The 13,782-nt window shown below is 54.9% G+C and overlaps 6 protein-coding genes across 6 annotated transcripts; 2 read left to right on the top strand and 4 right to left on the bottom strand.

Annotated features, from left to right (window-relative positions):
- Positions 1-168: 168 nt before the first annotated feature.
- Positions 169-1,968, bottom strand: PG985_012789 (uncharacterized protein; the record flags this gene model as incomplete). Its single annotated transcript, XM_066832555.1, has 2 exons — positions 169-280; positions 725-1,968. 2 exons carry the CDS (start codon positions 1,966-1,968, stop codon positions 169-171), a joined length of 1,356 nt encoding a protein of 451 aa, XP_066680605.1.
- Positions 1,969-3,420: 1,452 nt separating this feature from the next.
- PG985_012788 (cytochrome P450) lies at positions 3,421-5,195 on the bottom strand (the record flags this gene model as incomplete). The annotated part of the gene is made up of 3 exons (XM_066832554.1): positions 3,421-4,018; positions 4,084-4,205; positions 4,275-5,195. The coding sequence occupies 3 exons, from the start codon at positions 5,193-5,195 to the stop codon at positions 3,421-3,423; spliced, it is 1,641 nt and encodes a 546-aa protein (XP_066680604.1).
- A 670-nt stretch (positions 5,196-5,865) lies between these two features.
- PG985_012787 (uncharacterized protein) lies at positions 5,866-6,888 on the bottom strand (the record flags this gene model as incomplete). Its single annotated transcript, XM_066832553.1, has 1 exon — positions 5,866-6,888. The coding sequence occupies one exon, from the start codon at positions 6,886-6,888 to the stop codon at positions 5,866-5,868; it is 1,023 nt and encodes a 340-aa protein (XP_066680603.1).
- Positions 6,889-7,583: 695 nt separating this feature from the next.
- PG985_012786 (uncharacterized protein) lies at positions 7,584-8,439 on the top strand (the record flags this gene model as incomplete). Its single annotated transcript, XM_066832552.1, has 2 exons — positions 7,584-8,006; positions 8,068-8,439. The coding sequence occupies 2 exons, from the start codon at positions 7,584-7,586 to the stop codon at positions 8,437-8,439; spliced, it is 795 nt and encodes a 264-aa protein (XP_066680602.1).
- An 83-nt stretch (positions 8,440-8,522) lies between these two features.
- Positions 8,523-9,915, bottom strand: PG985_012785 (terpenoid synthase; the record flags this gene model as incomplete). The annotated part of the gene is made up of 4 exons (XM_066832551.1): positions 8,523-8,930; positions 9,020-9,302; positions 9,369-9,543; positions 9,735-9,915. The coding sequence occupies 4 exons, from the start codon at positions 9,913-9,915 to the stop codon at positions 8,523-8,525; spliced, it is 1,047 nt and encodes a 348-aa protein (XP_066680601.1).
- A 1,322-nt stretch (positions 9,916-11,237) lies between these two features.
- On the top strand, positions 11,238-13,004 carry PG985_012784 (isotrichodermin C-15 hydroxylase (cytochrome P-450 monooxygenase CYP65A1); the record flags this gene model as incomplete). The annotated part of the gene is made up of 4 exons (XM_066832550.1): positions 11,238-11,637; positions 11,702-12,268; positions 12,336-12,479; positions 12,547-13,004. The coding sequence occupies 4 exons, from the start codon at positions 11,238-11,240 to the stop codon at positions 13,002-13,004; spliced, it is 1,569 nt and encodes a 522-aa protein (XP_066680600.1).
- Between the last annotated feature and the right edge of the window lie 778 nt (positions 13,005-13,782).

Raw genomic sequence — 13,782 nt, 5'->3', positions numbered from 1 at the left:
GGAGTCTGCCTTCTTCTTTTCTTTGTTCACTTCTTACTGAGGCTCCCCGGTACAAATAAAAACCTTCTATACAGTAGGTTACTTAGAAACACTAATTATAAGTAAGTATAGAAACAAAAATAGCCGCGGAGTCTTAGCACTGCCAATAGACCTGCCCTTTGTTAAACGTCACCATTCTTCGGCTCGAACCCTATTTTTGAAGAAGCCACGCTCGGTGCATAATGATGCTATCCTAGCGGGAATACGGAACACCCTAGCCAAAGTATCCTTGTCCAAAGTCCTGTTCTCATATTATGTCCGCAGACTAAGGCGACACGCTGGATTCGTCCCTCCAACCGGATCCTGGGACCGGACAATCACATAGTCAATAGAGTCCTTGGTTCTTTTTCTAACTATGCCACCACTCGGCCCAGTTGCATCAGCTGCGTCTATGCTATCTTCGGCACCGGAGTAAACATTACTCATCAGCGGTGCTTCACGAACCCATTCATCTGGGTCGTCTTGCATGATACAGAAGCAATGATAATTCCAACATGTTGTCGGTAATACCATATATGACATAGTCCAGGTCGGACACGTGGTAAAGGGGGAAACCAGACTGGAGTTCCAAATCTAGAAGGGGGGCTAAACCCGGGAGGTGCGACAGCGCTTTCCCGACTACAATTTGTACGGCCCCGACAGCTACGCAGTCTTCATGAACATGGCGCTCCCCATCCCATCGTACGCCAGCCGCCCCGACATAGTCTTCGCTAATGCCTTCATGGACTCATGGTGCAGCTGCGCGGGCCTCATCTCATCTTCCGTCCATCCCGCCAGCGGGTGAAGGAGAAACGCCAAGACGGACGTCTTAAGCAGAGGCTCGCCGCGCGTCAAGTATATAGTAGTGGCCAGGAGCACGCCCGCCAGCACCGTCTCGAACAGCGGCAGAATCAGCCACGGCCAACGCACGTCAAAGTACTGCTCCATCATGAAGGCGTCGCCCTCGACCCACGTGGCATTGAGGTTATCGGACGTGGGGCCCTCGACGTTGCGGATGCGCGTCGTGAAGGAATCGGCGACCCGACGGGCTAGCTCCCTGATGTCGTCGGCGGCAAGCAGATGGTAGGCCAGGTCCACCCCTCTCACCTTGGGCTTGGGCGGGTCTTTGTTTATCGAGAAGAATTCGAGACTATCGAACATGAACATCTGGCTTCCGAGGCCATCCTCAGCTGACGATTGGATTTCATAGCGAGTATGATTGTCGCTGGTAGCCAGCTGTAGCGTCGTCGGTTCCGTATACCGTTTTAGCTCCTCGGTACGGAGATCCCCTTCGGTTTTGTCGTGCACACCTCCCCCCACGGACAGATTCGTGTACGTTTGGGAGCACCAAAACCAACGAACTTCCAGTACTTCTACAGGAAGAGGGGCGGGCAAGGTGACGTCAACAAACTTTTCTTTACTGATGACGTCTAGAACACTCCGTGCTCGTATGATGGTACAGGTGACTATACCACCTGCACTGGTGCATGATGTCGAGAGACCTTGATCGCCTTTTTGGGAAGTACCCCCGCCGAAAAACATTTTCATCGGGTAACCAGCGTTGGGCCTCACGGCAGGTATGTTGTGATAAGAACAGTTGGGCCAGACACTAGAGTTCTCTTTCATATCACACTCTTGTGTCACTGAATCGGTAATATTTCTGTACGAACTGCAAACGCCCAATGTGGTAAAGCTGGGCCACGTGCACCTGGATGCTGGACTTGCGCAAGAGAACTGAGGTGCAGTGGCGCCGTTAATAACTGCATCGACTGTTGAAGACGGAAACCGGATCAACTCATTGGACGGCCAGTAGTTGTTCAGATAGGTCAGAAGAAGGGAAGGGTAAGCTCTGGACTGATAGGCTGGTGCGACGGCGATTCTCGATCGCACATCTGTCATTAGACTCTCCCGAGAGGATTGGTCGAGGATGTTCTGGGCCGTCGGCTCCATGGCTAACCCTGCGACCGTAACTACAGCCAAGCCCCAGGTTGTGGCCAGATGGGCCTTGTAGCTGAGAGAGAGCCCGAGCAGCCTGAATGCTCCCAAAGGCCCGCGGCTTGCATCGTCGAATGTTTGTAGGTGATCCAGTGGATGCGGGGATCGAATGAAGTGGCTCCATTTGAGCTGGCTGATGCAAGAGACTACCGGTATCATGAGAGCCATCTTTCCAACAGTTGTGCATACTGATATGAGCGCGTTTGGAGTGAAATTCAAGTCCCAAAACCTCGTGGGCTGGTTTTGGACCTTGGTCAGAATACCTAAGATCAGACCCATACAGACAATACTCGGCAGCATGCACAGGATCTCTTCCCACCACCAGAGTGACCTCGCTCGCGGTGCAGCTTTTGTGCTGCCCGTTTGGGATACCTGGCCAGCTTGTGCCCCATTTGCTTGCAGTTGATGGGTATTATTGATTTGAGGACTCGAAGGGCTGACTTGGTCAATACTGGTCTGCGGTAAAACTGTGGTCGAAGAGGTTGCTGAACTTTGGCTTTGAGGTACTGCCGGACTTGGATTCTGTGTGTGGCTCACTCCAGCGCTGCTCATAACTTGTGGGTTCCTCAGGCTGGCCATCTCATATTCACTGCCTGAAGAGACACTTGAGACAGGGGAGGCTCTGTTTTGACTCAAACGCCTCTGAGGTCTCTGTAGCCCACTCATATTGATACGTGAATAAATGTTGTTATAATGCTAGATGCCTTGACTTGAAGCTCAAAGCTTGGGTGGTGAAGTCGTGGTAACTTTCTGGGTCTCAGAGGTGTGCCGGAAACCAGGTACTTATCCCCGCTACTAGCTACTGGCGATCGTTGTGTCAGCAGACCTTTGCATCAGGCTGAACAACGCCTCCACGACAGCCCCCACAAGGGCTGAAAATAGACTGTCTTTCGGCCAAATGAAACAGGAGGCTTGCCAGCCTGCTTCTGGTGTCTCCCAAAAGCTTGGCACTAGGCGTTTTTTCGGAGTGACGGTGCATGGATGATGGACTGCCTTCAGTCATGTATGTAGCGTAGCTACCTAGCATCCCTTAGCGGCCGTTTCTGGTGTCAGTCTCTCAATCGAACACCGTAAGAGATGGCACTATAGAACAGCCCAATGCATTCATAGATGTCGAGACGAGCACGATATCTCCGCACCAGATCCAGCTTTGTTTATCAGAAAACGGTATTAGTTTAAAAAATTCATATTCAGGCATGGATCAGAGTCCAATGATAGGATAGGTAACTGCACATATTCAATAGTCAACTGGATACCTACCTACTAAGGAGTGCGAGCAAGGTGTTACTAAATTTTACATAAGTGGCTATGTATTATTCTGTCTCCTAGGTATCCATGAATACTAATATACAGACACGAATCCAAGACTATGCGTAAAGAACATAGATGATCGCTGTCTCAAAGAGATCACGTTATTTTGTTCCCGTGGGAAGGATCCCTGGGCTGGAATTGCAATTGCAAGTTGCCCGGTGCTGTCGTAAACTGATCCCGCAGGTCAGTGAACAGCGTCTCCTCAGACTCGCCCGGCGGCAAACCGAAGCAAAACTTCCGCACCAGCAGCGCAATCACGAAGCGCAGCTCAATCAAAGCCAAATTCTGCCCGACGCAGTTGAACTTCCCGCGGGCGAAAGGCGCGAAACCCCGCGCATCGCGCACCATTTCGGGCCGCGTCGTCCAGCGCTCGGGCACCCAGCGGTGCGAGTCGACGTACGCGCCCTCGAGCCGCGAAATGGAGTACCGCGGCGCCACGATGACCACGTCGCCCGGGATATAGGTGCCCCCGATGACCATACTCTCGGGGGGCGTCTCCCGGTAGCCGCCGGTGGGGACCGCGGGGCGCAGGCGCAGGGTCTCGTTGATGACGGCGTTGAGGTGCTGGCAGCTCTGCAGGGAGACGCGGTCGTGGATGTTGACGCCTGCCAGCTCCGCAAGAAGCTTGTCTTGGTGGGATGGGTCATGGGCGAGTTCGTAGAAGGCGAAGACTAGGGTGGCGGCCACGGTATCGCTGAGGGACGGGTTGTTAGCAGCATAAATATTAGCTTGGGGGAGGCTTTAGATATATATTTTTACCTTCCGGCAATAATGATGGCAATGGCATCACCGTTCAGCCACTCGCTATCTGCTTCCAGCGAGCCATTCTTGACAGAGGCGTCGATGAGCCAGTGCGAAACGTCCGGCAAGACGCCCTTCATCTGTTGTATCCAGATTAGATTAGAACTTTTGTCACACTAAGCTCCAGTTCAAATCTCAAGCCCACGTACCTCAATCCGTTCGCGCATCCTGTCCCGGCACCACCGCTTCAGCGCCATCCAGTCCCGAACCAAGGACAGCCAAGGCAAGGTAGAAAACGCCGACAGTAGCAGCCAAGGCACCGCACTAAACGTCCCCAGCAACCTCATAGCCGCCCTGATCGTGCGCGGGCCAAAGTGCCACTTCTCATCCACCAGCATACCGAAGGAGCGAGCAAAGGCAAACTCGCCCACCCATGACGTCAAAGGTAAACCAGTAAAACCAATCCGACACATTGACCGCCTCCCCCGCGCCGCGAACCCCTCGATGCTGGCCGCCAGCTTCTCAGCATAGGCCGCGACGCGGCCCTCGTAGACGGCGAGCGCCTTGGGGCTGAAGCCTTGGTCCCAGACGCGGCGCCGCCGGGCGTGGTCGGCGAGGCTGCGCGTCGTGTTGACCGCCTTGTCCGGGCTGAGCAGGTCGTACCAGTCCGGCTTGGTGCATTTATTGCCCGGCCCGTCGACGGCGAGGGGGACGCTGGGGACGACGATGGTGAGCTCGCGCGGGCCGGTGCGGATGAAGGGCCCGTACTGCGCGCGGAGCTTTTCGATCATGAGGTGATTACGGCCCGTGCGGCAGTGCCAGGCGTGCCAGAACTTGGTGGCGCCGGCGAGCCAGGGGCCGGGGAAGTGGCGGAGTCGGTGGAAGATCTTTCGGTAGATCACAATGCTGCTGAAGAGGCCAAGACTATATCCTGCAGCGATGATGCCGTTAAGCCGCAGAGATGATGACGGGCCGTGCCCCAGGTAAACTCCAGCGGAGACACCGATCAAGGCCAAAATGGTATACAGCTTGACGAGCAGCGGGGCTCGCAGATGCCACTCTCCCCGAATATAGAGGGCCACATGGGATAATATGCCTATCGCTGCAGACCCGACTGCTAGGGAGACCATGGACGCCGGCACTATCTTGTCTACCAGTAATGACATTTCGCAATAGATGATAGTGTACACCAAGTAAAGTATAGATTCACGAGGACTGAGAATGGAGAAGATGAAGTCTTTTTACTCGGATTTCATAAACTGTTACTTTGAGCAACGATTCGAGCATTTCGGCTCCCATTTATACTTCGCTCCCACCGTTTGCCCAACGTGAAGCCACCACCACTGTCAACCAATAAGCGATCCAAATATCACTTATATGGGCCCGCCTTGGCCATCATGGAGGAAAGACTATCCGCGTCTGTGGGACATAAGCGTACTTTCCCCGTAATACAAAGTACATTTGAGCGGCAGAAGAACCATTGGTCAGAATCTCATTGACATGTGTAGCCATCTTTCCCATAATGCTCCGCCACCCAGTCGGTACATTGCTACCTGCCGGCTTGATTGGCCTGTGCTTATACATAAGAACGCATAGGAAGTGGTCATTCGCAGGGATCTTGGAAGATTCGAAAAGTACCAGCTGACTTTACCGGGCGAAAGTAATAAATGCATTCTTGGCATAATTGATATTACAAGGTCTGCTGCTACCGTGCTCTAGCCCCCTGCAGCTCGGCCAGTCCCGGCAGCACTGGAAGCTCGGTACGCAAGTTAATACCTAGCGACACCCGTGAGAACCGATCTAAGCCTTCTCCATGCCCGACAGCTCAAGGTACTGCCCCGCAACGTCGAGCACCATGTCTTCATACGCCTTGAAGCTGCACGACAAATCGACCTCCGTTTGACGGGCATTCCAGTTGAAGGCCACCGTCGGCTGATCGCCCCGGCGAAACACGCCGGCGGCTACGGCCTTGGGGAAATGCTTCCGGACCACATCCCAGGCGTCATTAAAGCGGTTGGCCGTCGTGACGCCAACATCTTCCGGGAAAGAGGTTCCCTCCACCTCCTGCAAAGCCATGAGATGGACCTTGGCGACGTCAGATACGTCTGCCACGCCCGAGGGCATGGCCCATGGCGCAGACTTCCCCGTAACAATGAGATCCAGAAGGAAGCGGTTCGTCCCCGCCCAGAGATCATCGACCCCGAGGGCCCGTTCATCGCGTCCGAGCACTACGCTGGGGAGTGCCTTGACGACCGCAAAAGACGGCCGTTCGTCCTTGATGAAACGGTCGATGCTGTTTAAGGCCGCGACCTTACCGGCACCGTAGGCGGGCCCCATGAAGACGAAGGGGCCGGGCGTATCTGATACGCGCGACTGCGTCGTGGTCTCCTCTGGTGTAGAGCCAGGTGGGTAAGCCGTGTTGCCGACGACCGAGGAAGTGATGACGAGTCTCCTCAGCGACCGCGCCTCCTTCAGGGCTGAATTTAGCATGGTCCTCACGCTCTGGACGTTGGGCTCGTAGATGCCGGTCTGGGGGTCCAAGAAGGGCGACGAGAGCGGCGAGGCGGAGTGGATGATGTAGCGGACGCCCTGGACGGCGTCGTCGTAGGCGCCGTCGCGGCAGATGTCCATGACCTCCATGACTGAAAATTTGTCCGGCACAACACCCAGGGCCCGTATTTTCGGGTGGGAAAGCAGGAATTCACCCTTTTCCTGGGAACGCACTGCAGCGCGGACGGAGTAACCCTCGTCGAAGGCGCCAAGGAGTAGTTTGAAGCCAATGAAACCAGTGGCACCGGTGATGAGGATATCGGGAAAAGCCATGATGCTCGTCATATCGTCGAGACGAGATACAGCAATAGAAAAGAAGCAACAAGTGTGGATGCGGCCAAGGCGGGTAGACGAAGTCAAAACGGTTTCCAGCAGAGCCCTGTCAAGAGTCGGTTCCATCCATCTGCAGAAAACTCTTTGGTCACCATGCAAGGGGTCCGTGGAAGCATGCAGACTGAAGTGACACAGCCATGCACCCAGCCGATTGCAATTAAACGGTCGCTCCATATACAGCTTCAACCTTATACTGCAAATAAGTTTACCCTGTTGATATTGAGATGGTAGTCACGTATCCTGCCTGCACATACATATAGTCACATCTCAGAGCTTCTCTCTGGGACTCTCTTCTTTCCTCCTGCAATCAACTCATTTCTCACTACTCCATTGGTCCTATGTTCACAGCTGGGTCCTTTTTCACTTCTTGATCTTTACTACAGCTGAGGTTATTCAAGGACATTGGAAAGGGGAAGAAGTAAGGGGACGGCGGAACATTTAATTCTCCGCGCGTCCTTCTTGGTAGGATTCTGATGCCGTTGGCGCTAATGCACCGCAGGTTGGGGATTGATTGGTCGCGGCGAGGATGACAGTCTGCTTGAACCTCTTGTCCCAGTCTGACAATTCTCTGCTTCCCCAACTCTATCCAAAGACTGCGCTAGTTTTGTTCGAATTGGGTCTACAACGGTAAAATCATGTCCAAGCCGTTCTTCGTCCTTCTCCACGGCGCCTGGCACACCCCAAAATGCTTCGCGTCCCTCGTCGCAGCTCTAGGTAATGCCGGCTACGCCGACAGGGTCGTGGCGCCCGCCCTGCCCTCGTCCAACGCCACGCCGCTGCCGGCCGACTGGGACGCGGACGTCGCGACGATTCGGACTACGGTTTCTCAGCTCGCTGAAGAAGGCCATGACGTCGTCGTGGTCATGCACAGTCTCAGCGGATTGACGGGAGGCACAAGCCTCGAAGGATTGGATAAGGAATACCGTGTCGGCCAGGGGTTGAAGGGCGGCGTTATCCGGCTGGTGTACATTGCCGCATTCCTAGTCCCGGAGGGGTTCCAGCACTCGCCAACCGGCACACGGGACAATATGGTCCCGCAGATGAAGACTGACATGGATGTATGTGAGGTCGAATCATGGTTATTGCATCGACAGTTTTCATCGCTAATCAAGTTCCCAGGCCGGCTCCATTACCATCCTCCCAGAAGACGCCAAAGACATGTTCTACCAAGACGTGGACGACGAGACCGCCGCAGAACTGGCGAGAGACCTGCGCCCCCAGAGCTTGGGGGTCTACTGGGGCAAGACGACCTCCGCAGCCTGGCGGTACATCCCTACCACGTACATCATCTGCACGCGGGATGTGCCCACCACGGTAGCGGTAATCCATTGGCTGCTCGACACGGCGAAGGCCAGTGGACCGCACAGGATTGAATCCATCATTGAAGTAGACGCGGGGCATTCGCCGTTCATCAGCAAGCCGCAGTGGCTGGCGGACACTCTCATTGCCGAAGCCGCTAGGCAAGGGACACCGTGGGAAGGGACATCGTGATTAGCCCCAGAAAGGCCAGGTTTAGTTCTTGAAGAGATATACTATTGGTGTTATAGTGCTATATTCTACAATCGAGGCCATGATCAAAGCCTCTCATCCTCAATCCGCACCGACCCCACCGGCCCCTCCCCCTCCCCGCCAACCTTGGGCAACAGACTCAGCACGCGCGACCGCTTGATGGCGGGCCCCCGCTTCCCGAAATACCGCTCGCTCTCGTAGCTCCAGTGCATGACCCCGCTGACGCACTGGGCCATGCCGTCGACGAGCCGCTGCACCGCCAGGCCGGCGGGGCCCATCCACCGCGGCAGCCGGCCGTACAGGGCGTAGAACCGCTGCATCTTGCGCCGGCTCAGCTCGCCCGCATGGTCGAAGGCCTGTTGGACGTCCAGGCGGTGTTGCTGCATGATGATGGTGATGATGTTGTGCTCGTCGTCGCGGGCGGACTGCTCTTTGTTGTAGGAGAGTATGTCCTGGAGGGTGTCAGTTGGAGGCTGGTTCATGTTGTGCTTATCCAGTAGAGTCCTGGCAAATAGGGAGGGCAAATACAGCGCGGGTAACAGATAAAACGTAGGGCACCTACATTGGCGATTACAATGAGATCGACAGCAAGAGTCTCCATCCTCAGGAGAACCCTGTTGCACCGTATCTCGTCGGGGATGTTCAGGTCCATCTCATGCAACGCTATCGTGGAAAGGGCGCCGGAAGTGTGCCGCCGGATGGGGAAGTAGGTCGCCAGATCCACGATGCGCGACTCCGACCTGAGCTCGGCCTGGCGGGCAACCGACTCGACATACTTGAGCCAGGTCGCGAGAAATCGCCTCTTGAAAGTCGGTGTGGCGTCCCGCGGAAGGCGATTCCAAAATCTAAGAAATAGAGAGAGATCAGCACCACTCATCCAGGAAAAGGTGCTTCACTCGAGGTATGCTCACTGCCGCGTAAACTCTCCGCCGATCCACTCTCCCGCCGGCCTGGGAATGTACGGATTCGCAAAGGCGTCCAGCTGGATCCGCGCCTGGTCCCATACTTCCTCTGGTCCGGCCTTGTCCGAGAACTCGTCGAACATGAAGAACAAGTGCATCAGGTCGCACCCCGATCTGAGCTGCTCTGTATGCATCATATCCATCACAAGTCAGCGTTGCAACAAGGACCGATAATGAAGGAGACCGACCTCACCTTTTGTCATCCTAGCGTAGCACAACCCTGCCAGGAGGTCTGGCGACCATGGGAACACGTCAGTAACTAGTAGCATGACGGATACGTCTGGTATGGGTTTGGTGGAAAGGGGTTAAACTTACTCAGCTTGCCCTTGTCGTGAACCAGCTTCTGCGTCTCGGCGTCGAAGGCGTTGAAGCTGGCGCTCCACTCGAGGCATTCCTCTTCGACCTCGGCCAGGTGAGGGTTGACTTGCCGCGGCCACTTCCAGAAGGCCTCGAGCTCAGGCAAGCGGATCTTGTTGGTGTTGTTGTGGCTGGGCATTATGGGTTCGTAAAGATACATGATAGTGAAAGGGGTGTCTGTGCTGCACAGCTAAGCATGGATCGGGAGTATACGATGAGCGACTTCATGCTAATAAAGACCTTGGTCAGGACCGGGGCATTACAGCGACTTTAGCTGGGCAGGAGCTGTCGGGCTTGTCGCCGCGATCCCGATCGTGATGTTTACTTCTTTTTCCCTCCTTTTGCCGCCGCGATTGGCTAAATAACCGGTATTTTACGAACATCTAGGCCTTAGAAGGGGGAGATTCCCGACTCGTCGGTGATACGTCTTCGGCATCAACCTTATCTGCCACATATGCGTATCTTGTGGAGATGGAAGACCCCGAAAGACCTTTCTTCGGATGCATCGCATGATGCATCAGAATGGGACATGTTATAAGTGATAGGAACGAATGAAATGAGCGCTCCCTTACTCGAGACAACGCAATCGAGGTTGGTCAGATATGACTTGCATCGGTCCACCGGAGCCATAGTCGTCAACAAAGAGCCCTAGCGGGATATCTGCATCCGTGCGTCGTGGGGACTGCGGGTACCGTTTCCAGCCAGGGGGGTATAAAAAGCAAGGGTCTCTCCAAGTGCCGCCCGCGGTGCACGTCTCAGAGCCATACAATAGGTTCTAGGCCAATATAGAAAAAGCAATGTTGACATCGCTTGCATGTGTTTCGAAGCTAAAACATCAACGGCCGTTGATCATATTCCGAGAGCCTACACATACCATGGACGTGACTCGCGGCAACTCTAGCTGCATCGAGCAAACATGGACTAATATAGTAGAAGACCCGAAGCTAGCAAGGGGTTCCAAATGGGGCGAAGGATCACGGCAGAACGCCACAGCCGTGGCATGAAAAGCTCTTAACCTACCAGGAGTCCCGACAAACTACTTACTCCCGGCAAAGGATTTTGCTTTTGCGACGGAGCGCCAACAACGGCCGATATGGACCCAAGACTATGGCAAGACGACCCCCCCTTGGACGGGGGCTTTTAGATTGATCAAATATCATAGACTCTCGTCAATCCTAGACCCCTACCGCGAACGACTCATGTCGCCATATTTGCCAATTGTGGTCCATCGTTATGTTTTTAGTCAATTCACAACGCGGGCGCGGGTGAACGATCGTGTCATTGGCGCCTGTGCCCGCAACCTGTGTTTTGAGATCGTGTTTCCACCATTGCTTTTGCTGGCGAAAAGACTTCCTAGAGATGGGAGCCAAACTTATCATGTCTTAAGAGTAGTGCTAATCCATCAGCAAAAGCTAACTGATTCAACACAATGCTAGCTGCAGTCCCTACATTCTTCTTACCATGTCTCAGGCAAACAACATGGAGCTCTTAAGCTTGAGCTACAGTAGACTTGGCGTCAGTCTCGAACTTATTGATATCTGCATAATCGCGTGCCTTTTTCTTCTCGTTTACATAATCACTATCATTACTTACTCATTGACCCTGCACCCATTGGCAAAGTTCCCGGGGCCGATCTGGACGGCAAGCAGCCGGATCCCCTTCTGGATCGCCTGTATCACGGGCGATCAAGTGCGATGGATGCACAACCTGCATGTCAAATACGGCCCGGTAGTTCGCTACAGCCCGAATGATCTGAGCTTCGTCGACCAGGGTGGCGCCGAGTGGAAGGCCATCCACGGCCACGAGAAGGGCGGACGTGAGCTGCCCAAAGCTCGAGAGTGGTTCGTGGAACCGGCCAATGGTAAGACGCCCGCCCCCACCTGGACATGACTTTAGGCAATCCCGCTAATTCGGCGTCGGGATAGGCATCTATGGCATCAACAGCACCCCGGCCCATTCAGACCACCGGCGTTTCCGCAAGCTCTTCTCGCCCGCCTTCTCGGAACGCGCCCTGAAGAGCAACGAGCCCGTGCTCCGTAAGCATGTCGACCTGTTGATCGCCAAGCTGGGCGAGGCCGTCAGCGAGCACAGGCCGCTAGACATGGTGCAGATGTACCAGTTCACCACCTTCGACTTCATGGGCGACCTGACCTTCGGGCAGCCGCTCGGCCTGCTCCGGGACCTCAAGTACTCGCGCTGGGTCGAGGTCGTCTTCGACTCGATCAAGGTCATCCCGGTGGCCCAGCTGATCCAGTACTACCCCTGGCTGCACTCCCTTTTCAAGACGCTCGAGCCGCGGTTCGTCAGGGATCTGAAGTACAACCACTTCAAGTACTCGGCCGACCGGGTCGACTGGCGCCTCGAGCGGGGCGCCGGGGAGCAGCCTGATATCTGGAGCATGGTGCTGGCGGCCAAGGGGGGCGAGCAGCTTAGTCTGGAGGAGATGTACTGTCATGCGGATGTTTTCATGTTGGCGGGCAGCGAAACCACGGGTATGCATATTTACCCTACTCTGTCCATATGAGATTCAACGACTCGAAGCTGACTCCTGTGGCCTAGGCTCCTCCCTCTCGGGCCTGACCTACCATCTACTTACCAACCCTCATAAGCTGGCAATCTTAACGAAAGAGATCCGCTCCCTCTTCAAATGTGAAGAAGATATCACGCTCCAAAATACAGCTGGTATCGAGTACCTAAACGCCTGTACGTATACCTAACATGCTGCACATCTCCATAAAGAAACCCCTCTAACACAAGCCAACGACACCAGGCATCCACGAAGGCCTCCGCCTCTACCCACCCGTCCCCGTCGGCGTCCCCCGCGTCGTCGGCGCCGCGGGCCAGACCATCGGCGACCAGTGGGTGGCCCCCGGCACCCGGGTGTCGGTGCACCACTACGCGACCTACCGCTCGCCCCAGAACTTCCGAGACCCCGACCAGTTCGCGCCCGAGCGCTGGCTGCCTCCTGGCGCAAGCAGCAAGGGGGCCACGGGTACGTATTACCGGAACGATCGGCGCGAGAGCTGCCAGCCGTTCGCGTGCGGTCCGCGGGACTGCCTGGGGCGGAATCTGGCTATGCACGAGATGCGGTACATACTGACGCGGGTGCTTTTGCGCTTTGACTTAGAGTTGGAGCGGGAGAGTAGCGGGTGGGATGGGCAGAGGGCTTTCGTTTTGTGGGAGAAGAAGGCTTTGATGTGTACGCTACGGGCTGCATCGCGTTGCTAGCTCTTTTTTGCGAGGCAGGGATCGATAATTGTGACCTCTTAGGGCGGGATGCAAGGGAATGGAGACAAACGGAATGAGCTCGGTGTGGATTTCAGATTTTGTAAGATTAGGGTTGTATGAATGCGATCCTAAAAGTCTTCATCGCTTTGCTCCGGTGCACGTAATGGTCATCCCCATGTGACAAGAAAGAGCACCCTCCCTGTCAGTTCTCGCTTGTCTCAACGTCTGGGAGCTTTTCTGCAAAAATATGGAACTTAGTCTTGCCACTCATAATCGTGATCTCTGTGAATTTTTCTTGTCCCCGCCTGAGCTACCGGCTTCGTTGTGACGGGACTGCAAACTAAGTAGCAATAGGCAAATAAGTGCCAAACTCAAGACTTGGTTGTGGCAACCAGCTAGGCCGACGCATAAGGCGGTTGGCTTGCTCCAACGGGTGGATTGAAGAAAGAATCTGTATCAGGGGTGCGGTCCCATATAAAGGACATGCCCAGCCAAAAGCAGTTGCTGACCCGGTATCGCGGTGGGTATACTGGGGCCCGGCAAGGATACTGACTCAGGTTCGATGGCGGCACGGGCCTTGGCAGGGCACCATGGGCCGTGGGTAAAACGATCATCTCATTGCTGGGACCGATCCAGCCCTACCCATGATCTGGACAAAAGATCACAGCGTTCTACTCCATACGGTCCCGGACAGAGTGGGCATCGACTGAAAGGTGTCTTGTCAAAACAAAGAGTTGACAACAATCGAGGTGGCAACAAAAGTAAAACCCAACATCTC

This window comes from Apiospora marii, assembly GCF_038362585.1.
Source record: "Apiospora marii strain CBS 49790 chromosome Unknown utg000009l_segment0_segment0, whole genome shotgun sequence".
NCBI lineage: Eukaryota > Fungi > Ascomycota > Sordariomycetes > Amphisphaeriales > Apiosporaceae > Apiospora > Apiospora marii.
The sequence above is the reverse complement of the archived record's forward strand: the minus strand, read 5'-3'. Positions and strand labels throughout refer to the sequence as shown.